At 39.4% G+C, this 14104-nt stretch overlaps 1 protein-coding gene across 1 annotated transcript in view; it reads left to right on the forward strand.

The window, feature by feature from the left end:
- Window positions 1–14104, forward strand: part of SYNC (syncoilin, intermediate filament protein) — a 372167-nt gene that overhangs the window by 57835 nt on the left and 300228 nt on the right. The window contains exon 2 of the mRNA XM_044059938.1: window positions 7023–7845. Coding sequence (XP_043915873.1) covers window positions 7030–7845 — 816 coding nt within the window. The 5' untranslated portion in view covers window positions 7023–7029. The remainder of the gene's footprint in view (window positions 1–7022; window positions 7846–14104) is intronic.

Consider the following 14104-nt stretch of genomic DNA (forward strand, 5'->3'; position numbering starts at 1 on the left):
CTTATGTGAGTAACCACAAAAAACATCATTTTTGAAATCCCACCCCTTCAATTGTTTAAATTTATTGGCCATCCTACAGTATTTCATAGTACCAAAATACAAAAGTGACCACCCCTTTCAATCCATCTTGCTGTTTTAAAAATAGTAACTCTCCACTAAACCTTAACTTTTTAAACGGGTAAAACTCAGGTTACCTACTTTCACATCAAACTTCTCTAGTACACACTGCAGCGTGCATTCTTTTCAATCTTACCTTTAAGCATCCCTGTGACTAGCACTTTCTCTAATACCTGCTGGAAAGCACTAGGAAGCCTTAAACTCATACAAACACTGAACTCTCCTTGTTAACAAGGAGAAATTAATAGTAGGCACTAAACAGCCTATAATTGCAAAGTACCTTGCTAAGGAAACAGCTCCTATACTTTTCAAAGAAAAAAAAAGCCCCAAACCAGGCATGTCCAAGGGTCAGCTTCTGGTGATTTCTCCTGTCCACCTGGTGAATCTGGGCATACTGGGGCAATGCAGCAATTGCCTCATGTACACAGACAACCCTCTCCTCCTACCACCCAACACTACAACCTGTGAGAGATGCACTTACATAGCCAAAATGGAAGCAAAGCTCTCTCCACCCAAGATTGTGCTAAACAGTCAAGAGGAGAAGGTTAACACCCACACTACACCTCAAGCAACACATAGCCCTTCTAAACCTGCACCACCAACACCCACATATAGCAACACTAAATCCACATATGCAGAGGCCCTTAACTGTAACCTGCCCAAGCAACAAAGACCTCTGAAGCTGAAACGCAAACAAACACCAATCACAACCAATGTGTCACATAGTTCACAACACCAGTGTGCCACCCAGCAACAGCCCCTAAGGCAAGACAATGTACCTAACACTTTAGTCATAAGTGACTCTATAGTCCGGCACACTGATGTCCCTCTCACCAGGTTGAATAAGGAGAAAATTACAGTCAGCTGCCTTTCGGGTGCCAGGATCCGCCACATAATGCATGCCCTCAAGTCACTCCACAACAAGTACAAATATGACTCTGTCATTGTCCATGTTGGAGTGAATGACTTGAGACGTACCTCCCTGGACTACATGAAAAGAGACATGGAAGAGCTCTCGAATCATGTGGCCCAGGCAGGTATGACCCTAGCCCTGAGTAGCATCCTGCCTTCACCCAGAATGATACCACAATATAAGGATAAAATGATTGACTTCAACAATTGGCTAAGCTTATGGTGTCATTCAAAGGGGATCCAGTATCTGTCTGCCTGGGATGACATGATTGACAGACCATGATGCTTTGCCAGAGATGGTCTGCACCTGTTGCCCCTGGGATTCAGGTTACTGGCTAAGACTCTTGCCACCCCTATAGTGACTTTTAAGGCAAAGTTCAAAGGATAAAACCACCACCGTAACAGGTACAAGCATGCAAAATCTGAAGGTAATGCTACTCAATGCTAGAAGTCTAAACCTCAAAATGCACTCTCTCGAGGCACTCCTAAAAATGGAGAACATCGATATCTGTGCAGTAACTGAGACCTGGTTCAAGGCTCCAGACAGCATCCCTGCAATACCAGGCTACAACTCTTACCACACTTTTCGGCCGCCAAACCAGGACCGAAACACTAAAGGTGGAGGAGTGTCAATATTCACCAAGGATATTCACACCACCAGGCTAGTTGGCCAACACAATGTGTCTGAAATTCTCCAAGTGCAACTAACACTAGGTAAGACTGCAATCCAAATTGTAGCTTGCTACAGATCCCCCACCATACCCCAAGATTCTCACTACACCTTTCTAAACATACTGGAAAATATTAAGATAGAACCAAACACCCTAGTACTGGGTGATTTTAACTACCCTGCCATTAACTGGGAAAACTACTCATGTCCCAACACCTTTGTGCAACGGTTCTTGGAATTCATTAATTCCAACGCCCTGGATCAACTAATCCATAGTCTCACCAGGGGCTCCAATATCCTAGACCTGGTCATTACCAACATGGGAAATCAATGCTCCATACCTATGGTCACCCCCTCGTTAGTCAGGTCTGACCATAAGCTAATCACCCTTAACATCCACATCCCAACCCCACCCCCCAGTAAAGAAACCACCATAAAAAAACTTCTCCAAAGCCAACTTCATGCTACTGAAGTCAGAAGTGACAAACTTCATGACACCCATGCAGACGGGAACTGAAAGTTCAACTGCTGAATCCTACACTAAGGCACTGTACGAGCACATCCACTCATGCATGAATTGTGCCATCCCAAATAGAATCAAAATGCTGTCATCCAAAAAAAGGAAGCCAATCTGGTGGTCCCCTGCCATAAACAAACTTTACAACAAAAGGAAGAAACTTTTGCAGAAAAGAGGAAAATCCCAGGATGCAAAAAACTCCCTTACTAGCCTCAGTAAGAAACTGAGATGCCTCATAAAATCCTCGAAAGCTAGTTACGAAAATAAAATTGCCAAAGATTCCAAAGACAACCACAAAGCATTCTATAACTATGTCAAGAATCTAAATGGCAATGCTCAGATCTGCTCTGAGCTAAAACAGAATGGCATTAAATATACTGATCCGAAGGATATTGCCAATATCCTGGCAGATCGATTCAGTGCCAACTTCACCCCCCTCTCACCCCTAAATGGCCCATCTCAATACCGGAAGATTGCCAAATTCCAGTAATAACGGCCACACAGGTACAAAATGCACTCTCTAAAGCCAAGAATACAGCATCCATGGGACCAGATGACATCCCGGGCTGTGTACTACATGAACTACAATATGAACTGGCACCTCACCTAAATGTCATGTTTAATCATAGCCTCACCTCAGGTTTCGTGCCCACTGAGTGGCGTAGAGCTACAGTTATACCAATCCACAAGGGGGGATCCACCTTGGATCCTGGAAACTACCGTCCCATCAGTCTGACAAGCCTTATCTGCAAGGTCATGGAGTGTATTATCATGGAACTTATAAACAAAGACATTGGCAACCTTCAAACACTGGACCCCACCCAGTTTGGGTTTGTGAAGGGCCGATCTTGTCTCCTGAACCTGACTGACTTCTTTGAATCAGTCTCCAGAGCCATGGACAAGGGTAAGGTGGTCCACACAGCCTATCTAGACCTTGCCAAGGCCTTTGACACCATCCCCCCACTCTGGAATCATAGATAAACTTACTAAGTTGGGCATTAATCCCTATGTCACCCAATGGGTTGCTAAATGGCTTACTGATAGAACCCACACTATAAAAATAGCCAACTCCAAATCCAGCTCCAGACAAGTGACAATTGGAGTACCTCAGGGTTCAGTCCTGGGGCCACTCTTGTTCGGCATCTACTTCTCTGAAGTACAGGTCAACACTAAGGGACTCTGGCTAACAAAGTTTGCAGATGACTGCAAACTGGGAGCCATTATTGAATTCCCAAATGATGTGAATACTCTACAAAAGGGCCTTACAGAAACAGATGCTTGGTGCCAGAGCCATGGGCTCAAGCTCAATGCCAAGAAATGTATTGTTATCCCCTTTGGGAAAAAACATGTATCCATGAATTACCATATAGGTGGAAGTACACTAAACACAGAAAGTGTGATTGATAAGAGACTTAGGGACACAGGTGGACAGTGGTCTCACCTTCGATAACCACATCACCACAACAGTCAGGGAATCCTTCTATGTGGCACACCTCATCACGAAGGGCTTTTCATCCAGAAAAAAGGAGGTCATTGTCCCACTGAACTCATCCCTCATTAGACCCATTATAGAATACAATGCCCCATTTGGTATGTACCTCTCAAGACATCTGCAACAACTGGAAAGGCCTCAGAAATAACTCACTAAAAGAATCACAGGCCTAAAGCAGATGCCCTACGCTGACCACCTTAAAAAACTCCAGCTATACTCTGTCGCATATCGTCTACTCAGAGGCGATCTCTGCTTAACATACAAGGCCATGTCAAACCCAGAGCTGTTGGACATGCTACACTTAAAGAAATCCCAATCCCTCAGAGCTACACGCTCCAGGGATCTAAACCTTGTCATCACAATAAACAAAACATGCTGGAGGGATAGGTTCCTGACCCAGAGACTCCCCAGACTCTGGAACAGATTGCCCATACATGTCAAGCAGAGTGCCTCTTTGGACCTCTTCAAGAGGAACCTTGATGATTGGATGGGAGAAAGGAAATTCACCCCAGGGATCACGTCAGTCACCCTGCTAGACAGGGGTCCAGGAAAGTAAATAATGTGGGAAGAAATAGCCAGGGAATTGTTATGGCTAGGCTTGTATAGGCCCTAGGGCTGATAGCCTAGTACCAACCTATGAACCTATGAACCCTAGATAACTATAGTTGTAATAACTGCTGCCACATATAAAATTAAAAATTCAAGTTCTATGAGATCACACAACATATCTTGTGGTTTTCTGTACATAATTAATGACAACCTAACTCAACCCATACCAATAATATTAAACATAATTTGATCAAGTGAACATATCACTGTCCTGTGAAGTCAAGCTGCAATGGTACCACTTCGCAAAGGAGGAGGGGGGTACATACAAGACCTAGACAATTTTAGGCATACCTGCCTGACAAGTATTTTACATAAAATTAGGAACAGAGTCCCAGTGACACTTATCCACAATGAACAGGAGGCCTATCATGATAATGATTAAGGTCTCTTCATTCCCAAATTAGATACCGCAAACTAGTATTGAGATACACCTGTGTGTTCTACTGCTGCATCTAATTTCTAATTGCATATTCTATGTAGTACTTGTATTTTATCTGATTTCTAATTGAATGTCACATGTTATTTGTATTTGATCTTCTGCTTACAAACCTTTACATTTGAAAGTTGTATGCACTTCTTCCACACTTGTGTTCTTTTAAATTGAGTTTACACTCTGATTCTGGCTGAAAACAGTCAATAGACCCATTTACCCTGTCAGCAAATAGTAATAAATGAATGACTGAATAAATGAATAAACACATAAATAAATATAAAAGTGGTAACAGATGCAGGAACGAAAAGAAAAACTAATAACCAGACAAATGGTCCAGGCAGCTGCAAGTATCAGCCAATAAAAAGATTTATTTTAAAAATTCACCACAAGGGCTTTCACCCTGACAACAATACAGGGCTTTTTCAAGTGTAAGTACAGATATAAAGTCCAATCAATATATACTCCCATTCATAAAAAAGGCGCCAAAAAAATTAAAGAGCAACTCTAAAAACATAACAAATTTTACGCAACAATCCACTAACAGATGTAATCAAAACCACATTTTACAATCGTCCCTGTACATTAAATAACATGTTATGAATTTATTACAAATGTTTAATCATACAGTGTTTTAAATTAATAAGCATAAAAAGTGTTTTTTTTTTTTAAAAATCACAACACAAAACACAGGAAATATATGGAGTTTTGAAATGTTACAGTTTTTCACTTTTCTTTTTTAAAAAGGGCTTAATGGAAACATGGTCATTTAACCCTGGGGGTTGGGATGCATTCAGTTTCAACTGCCAAAAGGTCTCCCTGCAGCCTAACCAATTCTCCCAATCCCCCCCCCCCCCCAGAGGTTGAGTGTCAGCTTGTTAAGAAAAGAGTTTGCTTTTTTTGATCTTATGGTGTTTTTGAAGAGGTGACAGCAGAACTTATTAAGGACTGACAATGCATCCTGGTTTTCCTGATAAGTCATTCAACATTATGGAACCTTGTAGAATATTGACAAATTAAAAACATTAAATGTCATTTCATCTGTAAATCAGTGAGTTAACTACTAATCAAACATGGCATGTCAGAGTGGTATGTTACCCGTCCAGATCTTTCAACTGCCCCTGTTTTAGAGGAACATGCCTACTTTCAGGCTTGATTTACTCCTGCATATGATGTACCTATTTTTGGAGGTATGTCCTTATTTTCAGGCTTGATTTACCTCTTCACACATGTTTCTGAATCCCATCTCATCACATGTGATTCATGAATCTGTGTCATGAATTGGCATATATCTAGTACACACAAAAACACACACACTATATCACCAGCATATTAAAGGAACCAATAATTTAAAGAAAGAGGATACACATCTTATATACTCATTTTCAGAAGCAAAAATAAATGACCTTGTGTGGTAGAATTTTGCAATACAGTTCACTTAAAGTTACAGATTTCACACTGTCTCTTTCATAATGTGTTTATATGTTTCTATCATTTTTGTCACTCTATTTTTTAAATGTGCTTCTGAGTAGTATCCAGCATTCTTTCTGGAAATGGGAAGAGTTATGTACTATTCAAATTCAAGTTTTATGCTAATTAGATATCCATATTATTGACTCAATGTACCTACTTTTCAAGGCCCCTTGTTCCTATTTTCAGTGTCTACAGGTTGAGTGGTATTGTACCTGTCTTCCCTAAAGAGATTACCAGTGGTGTCCCACAAAGCTCTGTATTAGGGTCAGTTCTGGGGTTTTTTGGACTTTCCTTCTTAGGTATAAAAGAAGGAATGGGCTCTGTATAAACAAATGTGTTGATGACAGTTAATTAGGTGACAAAATTACATCAGTAAAACATACAATCTGCCATGTAGGGAATATTACCTGAATTATCTGGTGGTTCATAACCAACATGCATTGCAAGTGATTGACAGATCAGGATTAAGGCTTCTCTGCCTCCACTCCTTGTTTTGTAGTTTGTCATCCTCTACTCTCTCATACCATTTTGAAGTCTGTAACGTTAAGCACTATTAGAGTAATTGCTGTTAGTATCACTGTTTTTTTGCTTTGGTCTCATCTTGATAAGCTTACGGATCATTTTCTTCTGTTTAAAGATGTTAAATTTATACACAACTGTGAATCTTACACGGTCTTTGAAATACAGACATGCTTTACTAGAAAGGATAGTGTAAAATATTCATGAAAAATAATCATATTTTATGCATCTTGCCTATATCTGAATACCATTCTGAGTAATGAAAAGTACATTTTGTTTGCAGATTAGAAATGAATGACGACCAAAGCACAAACTCTATTTTCCAGTATGAAATGGATGATGTTCAAGAGATATTTTCACATGTGGTTCCTGGTACCCTGGATCTACTGGAAGAAACGGGTCAACACTTTCAACTTTGTATAGACAGAGTAGAGCATCTCCAAACTGAGAAAGATGACCTAATTCAACAAATTGTTCTGCTAAAGGAACCCACTTATCAGGGACTCAAAAATGTACGTGAGGAACTTCTTGCAGCTCATAAAATGAAAGCAAAAGTTGAACTAGAGTGTGAAGCCCTGAAAGAAGAAATTAGAATAGTAAAGCGACTGCTGTTCAAGGCAACCAGAGAATGTATAGGTTGTCAGTATGAACTTGAAACTGAAAGACATGATATTGCTCAGTTTGCCATAACCTATGATGAGCTACAGCAGGAAGCTCACAGACTTGAAGAAGAACTTGTGAAATTGAAAGAGGTCTGTGAACAACAGCAGGACATGCTGATGTATCGTCTAGCAAAGGCCCAGAATGTTCGCTGGAGTCAAGACTTGTCTGACTGTAGGAGACTATCAATAAATTTTGAAAATTTTTTGCAGGAAAACCTACAAACTGTTGAAAATTACTATGAGCCCCATTTGATACGACTTCTAAAAAGGAGAGAAATTTCTGAAACTGCTCTAATACATGCACAAGAGGAGGCACAAAATATGAAGAAAAAGTTGATCCCTTTGCAAGAGGAGATGATGAAGCTCTCTGTCCAGAAGAAATGTTTAGAAGAAGAGCTCCACCAGAAAAAGTCAAGGAGAAAGGAGGAAGTCTTACATTATCGGGTACATATGATAACAGATTTTGAGTCAAAACTTATTTATAATCCATCTAGCCTTTTTACATTTCTGGTTCAGCCTTTGCTAACCTGGCAGTAGTTACGATTCTGAAAGACAAGTTCATAATTCCTCCTGAACTAAATATCCTTCTATATTACCTCCATCTCTGTTATATGATGATGCTTTGACTTCCATGTTTCTGCTTCCTGTTGCTGAAACATGATACTTGAAGTACAATGGCTTGTTGTACTGCCTCTTCGCCTTGTTTACTTACCACCTTTTCTATGCTAAACCATACCCTTACAGCTCTCTTACCTGTCTCATGTATTGCTTGTATTATAGCTGTGACCATTAAGATGGACAGATCACTTAATAAGCTAAAGCAGCTGTCACTCTATTTACCTAATTTACATGCTTCATGTTGAGTACTGAAGCTAAAACAATGTGCATGTCCAAATGCTTATGATGAATGCTCTTTGCTGCCTTCTAAATGTGAAAGTGCATTATTATTTATCACTGTACAGAAATATATATTATAAGCATTTTATTTATTTGTCACTACAGTCCCTTTAAAACCATTAACTATCATTGCAGTTATTCATGCAATGAGTCATTTATATATATAGTTATCAGTGTTCAGGTGAATACCAGTTGTTCCTTTTACTTAGCTTGTAAACCACAATTTGCATTTTTATTTTAAAACCAGTTCTCCATTCACTTCCCATCCTCTAACACCCTCAGCTGCCTTCTTACTGCCTCACAGACTTCAGCCTCTCACTCTCCTATCCATTATCTGCCTCCATAATGAGTACACATCAGTGCTGGGCATGATTTCCTGTCAAATATATAACAGTCCACTTGTTTCCCTCCGTCTGAGCAAGCCATGACACACATCTGCCTGCTTCCAGTGCACATGGTGCATTAAGGATAAATTCTGAATCTATTTTCAAATGTTTAAGATGCACAATTCCACAGATTTATAATAAATTTACAGATTTACCATAAAAGGCAGAACGCTCTATACAAGATTGTCTCTAAATGGTAGAAATGCAGTCTCAGATCTGTGTTGTTAGAAGGTAATGAGCTCCAACACTGCACACGACACCAGAAAAGCCCAAGATATGTATGCATCTTAAGGAAGTACAGAGCAAGCATGTATGTGTCCATTCTTGAAAACCGAACAGATAATCTAGAGGTCAGAGAATAAAGCAGAACATCTTCTGTGTCACAAGTTCCTTTATTAAAGACCCCCATTCAAGGATTTGGTTAAGCAGCGTACAGCCACTGTACTTCAGATAATACATAGGCTAATGTGAACACATTTCTCCTAAATGCATAAGCACAACAGATACTGGAACCATTAAGGTTAGTAAACACTTTTATTGCCTGTTGAGTTGTTCTGCAAGTTGGAATAAAAGCACAACAGAATGCTCCGCTTTCCCTGGATGTTTTTTTCATTTCATTTTACTGGTTATAGTTGTGGCCTAACCATAGGCTGCTGTTTCGTTTGACTTTTAATGCCTTTTATATAAGGGCTATAAAACACCCCAGAAAAGATAAATTATTTCATTAATGATGAATTCACAATATAAAACCATTTCCTTCCAAACTTCATTCACACATGCTATGTACTTTTCTTGTCCATTTGTGCATGTGTGTACAATGTGTGTACACAAGCATGTGTGTATGTGCATGCACGCATGTGTATATGTGTGTGTGTGTGTGTGTGTGTGTGTGTGTGTGTGTGTGTGTGTGTGTGTGTGTGTGTGTGTAACTGTGTAACTAATGTTATTTCTTCAAATTATACTGCTTTCTACAGCCTAGGTGAAAATGTACCCACCCATGCAATATTTAGTGAACTCTTGATGTATAAATTTCAAGTACTTTTGCCATGTTTTAAGGAGCTTATGGACAATTGTCTAGATTTTCTTTGGTTTATGTCCTGCACTTGTTAAGAACTCCCTGCTGATGAGTGGCAACCTTCTTTCCAGACTTAGTAATGAGGGTGTGATCTGCACTGTGAAATGCTTTTGTGATACTATGTGATTCATTTTATATTTATAACTTACTGTGCTCTGTACATCCATGTAGATTAACTTCCATGGTGGTGCACCACTCTATTTCCTAGATGGGTACACCAGCTACTGAGCCACAGCTGTATTTAAGGAATGTCAGTGTAATTATTTTTTATACAACTAACCTGTGCTTTAAAGAACTTGCTGGAAAATCCTCTTAGGTGCCTTTTGGTTAGCTCCTGCACTTGTTAAGTTTCTACTAGTGAGCAGTTACAGCAGAACCTCCATAGTTGACCACCTCCCGACATTGACCACCTCCTTAAGTTGACCTAATTTTTATAGATCGGACATGCACAACATCTACTCAACAGAAGACCAACCTCTCTATATTGACCACCTCTGTAAATTGTATCTTGACCACTTGGACTGTGACACACAATATTAACTTCTCCTCTATAACTTGACCAATTAAGTCCACTGTACACCAAGAGGTGGAAGGTGTGGGCTTTATCCCTTAGTTGTATTATTTGTACTTTAATAGAAGTTATTTATTTATGTATTTATTTATTTATTTATTTATTTATTTATTTATTTTATTGCATTTGTTTACCAGTAAAGTCCATTGGGCCTAAAAGAACCCATTTTCAGTGGAGGCCCGGGGAGAAAAGCTCCGACAAGAACATAGATACAGAAAAAAAATAAACATTAATTGATACAGAAGTAGAAAGAGTGTTACACATAGTGATTACAGTAATATATACAGAATATATACATAAAAGCATGAATTTAGTTGGTTTGATTACAGTAATATATACAGAACATATACATAAAAGCAGGAATCTAGTTGGTGTGATTACAATAATATATACAGAAAATATACATTAAAGCAGGAATTTAGTTGAATGCCAGATGCATTCAATCAGAGAGGTATAAACAGAGATATATTAATCAGTATTATTGTACCAGTATCAGCAAGTGATGAAAAAATATTAAATATGGAGAAAGTATCATCAGTCACTAGTAGCAAAAAGCATAGGAGTTTAGTTATCATATAAGAAGAAGGTGGAGGTTAGGTTATATAGCAAGTGCATAGCCAGGAAGAGTTGAGATGATTTTTCCGTATTTGTTTGAAGGTGGTGGTGTTGCCTGTGTTTCTTATAGAAAGTGGAAGTGAGTACCATAGGTTGGCGATGGTGAAGGAGTAGAGGAGTTGACCAGCAGGTAAGGTGGGCTTTTCTACTTTTAGAAGTAGATGATTTTCAGATCTTAGTTGCCTGCTGGGTTGGTATTTGGCAAGTCGAGTTGAGAGTGCAGGACAGTCGGCAGATTATTTTGTGCACTGCAGTTAGTTTGGTGAATGAGAGATGGTGGGGGAGTTCCAGCCACCCTAATTGTTTCTGTGAGTAACAGTGGCGGGACGAGAATTTGGCCTTGGTGGCAAATTTTGCTATTCTGTAGTAACACATATCAAGTTTGGATTTTGTAGAATTTTGGATATTAGTGAGGAGAGGGGCACAATAAAGGAGAGAGGGTAATAAAAAGGTGGTTGCAAGGGTTTGTCTAGTAGAGAGGCTAAAAAAGTGTTGGTGCCTGTAGAACATACCAAGCTTTTGGTGTGTTTCTTTGATGTTATTGTTTATGTGTAGGTCAAAGTTAAGGTTTTCATCTAAAATAATGCCTAGTAATTTAGTGTGTGAGACAATTTCTATAGTGGTATTGTCTCGGGCTTGTATAGTGAAGAGCTTTTTAATCTAGGGGAGTGGTTTTCTTAGGGGTAAAAATTACTAGTTTAGTTTTTTTTTTTTTCAGATTTAAGGCAAGATGATTGTTAAGCATCCAAGAGTCAGTATAGGTGAGGGCATTCTGGGTGATTTGCTGGAGTTCAGAGCTGGAATTTGTAATGCATATTATTGTACAGTCATCAGCGTACTGGAGTACTGAGCATTGTGGGAGAGTGGAGTAAAAGTTGTTAATAAAGATGCTAAATAAGAGAGGACCAAGTATGAAGCCTTGGGGTATCCCTGTGGAAGTATTGAGGAAGGGAGAGTAAGATTGTTGCCATTTGGTGGCCTATTGGAGAGATAGTATTGAAACACCTGTAGGTTAGGTGGAGAAATGTGGAGGGTGGATAGTTTAGAGAGGAGGATAGTGAGGAATTGGTATTGAATGCTTTGGAGAGGTCAAGGAAAGTGAAGCGATTATTTTACCAGAATCTTGTGACCGGTTAACTGTATCAAGAAAGGAGAGGAGGGCTGTAGTGGTGCTGTGCCCTGGTCTGAAACCATGTTGAGTGGGTGATAGAATTTGGTTTGCAAGCAAGTGGTTGAGGAGTTGGGCATGGATGCATTTTTACAGTATTTTACAGAGGGGTGAGAGAATTGCTATAAGTCGAATGTTTGTGGTGTCTGTGTTAGTGCTGACTTTGTGTAAGGGGAGAATGAATGCTTTTTTCCAGATGTCTGGGACAAGGAATTCTTTAATTGATCTGTTAATGAGTATGCTGATAGGATAAGCTATAGAGTTTGCAGCTAGCTGCATGAAGTGTGGGGATAGATTGTCAGGGGCCAGAGTACAGGGTTTTAGCTTAAGTAAAAACATTTTTTTTATTATTGTGGCAGTGGGTATGGGGGAGAAGTTTAGGTTAAAGTTGAGGAAAGGATTGTTTTTTGGGATGATTTGGTCATCAGCTTGGTCTTGGTGGTGGTGGTGTTAACTGCAGAAACGGTTGTGGTTAGGTTAGCTATGGTGTCAGTGAAGTACGAATTGAAGAGGATGGCAAGTTCGGTAGGGTTTTGTATGGGTCAGGGGATGGGTTGCTTTGACAGCCTGGGTATAAAAGTTGGTTGGTGGAGGAACAGAATTTTTGGGGATTATTTTTATGTTGGCTCTGTAGGTGGATGTAGTGGGCTTTTTTATTACTGGATATTAGACATTTTGCCTGGTAATGGAGTTGCTTGTAATGTAGTAGAGTTGAGGGGTCTGTTTTCCTGCTATGATTTCCAAATTTTATCCCTTGTGGGCATGACTTCTTTGGTGAATTTTGAGAGCCAGCTTGGATGGTTATGTTTTATTTGTTTTTGGCGGGTAGATGCTTGCCTATTTAGGATGTCTAGTTAAAGAATTCAACAGCCTCATTAAGTGGTAGGGAATTGAGGGGTTCCCAGTTTACTTTAGCTAGGGTTTCATTAAATATGGATGATTGGGACTTAGTCAAATTTCTGGTTGATTTGTATTGGTGTTGGCCTGGGGTTGGGGAGCGGAGTGAGCATAGTGAATGGAGTAGACCTGGCCCCCACAGAGAAAGAGCTGAAAAACTAAGTTTAATGTGAGTAATACACTTAAAATATCAGTATCTAACAGCTTAATCTAAGTAACTCTGGAATACTTTAAATAATTATCACTGCAAGTACACAAACAGGGTTGTTTGGGAGTTATAGAGAGAGCTGTGATTAGTATATAGACTATGCTGAAAGTAAAAGCAAAAATTTACTAATCTAAACAGTAAATGCTTGGAACTGAAACACTGTGTGTGTGTGTGTGTGTGTGTGTGTGTGTGTGTGTGTGTGTGTGTGTGTGTGTGTGTGTGTGTGTGTGTGTGTGTGCGCATGTGTGTAAGGCTGATTCAAGGCATTTGCCCAATCAAGTGGCAACTGGCCAGAACACTTCACTGATGTTGTGCATACACCTTTTAAGCCTTAAAACTTTACAAAAACTAAGTTGTAATTCACCTATTGCAACAGAAAAGCTGTCGGGTGTCAGTTTCTTGCTTCCCGAAGGAATTATTTAGTTAAGATAGCCAGCTTCAGTGCATAAAGTAGACATTGTTTTATGTAGTTAATCCCAAGAGGGGGGAGTCACACAGGAAAGAAACCGATGCAAACTATTAAGTTCTTTTTTTCAAGTTTCATTATTACCACATTATGGATTAGGCCTAACATCCTATTGTTTATCATGTGTTGCTGAAGATTTTTTTAGCATGAAGGACTTTTCTGAATTGTAGGTAATCCTACAATCACTGAAAAATTTTACAGTTAATTGAGACATGATGGCCCAAAGGAAAGAACTCAAAGAGCTGATGTTGAAGGAAAAAGTTGATCTTCTAAATTTTCTGGAAAGTAACAGCGAAAATAAGACAGCGGAACATTTTGATGTTAGCAGACCACAGTTAGCAACATCTAGAAACATAAACATGAGTACTTAGAGAGATATGGTAAGGAAAGTGGAGACCTACAGTGGAAAAGGAGGAAAAC

The sequence above is a fragment of the Protopterus annectens genome, chromosome 1.part2, assembly GCF_019279795.1.
Source record: "Protopterus annectens isolate FY-2018-M chromosome 1.part2, PAN1.0, whole genome shotgun sequence".
NCBI lineage: Eukaryota > Metazoa > Chordata > Ceratodontiformes > Protopteridae > Protopterus > Protopterus annectens.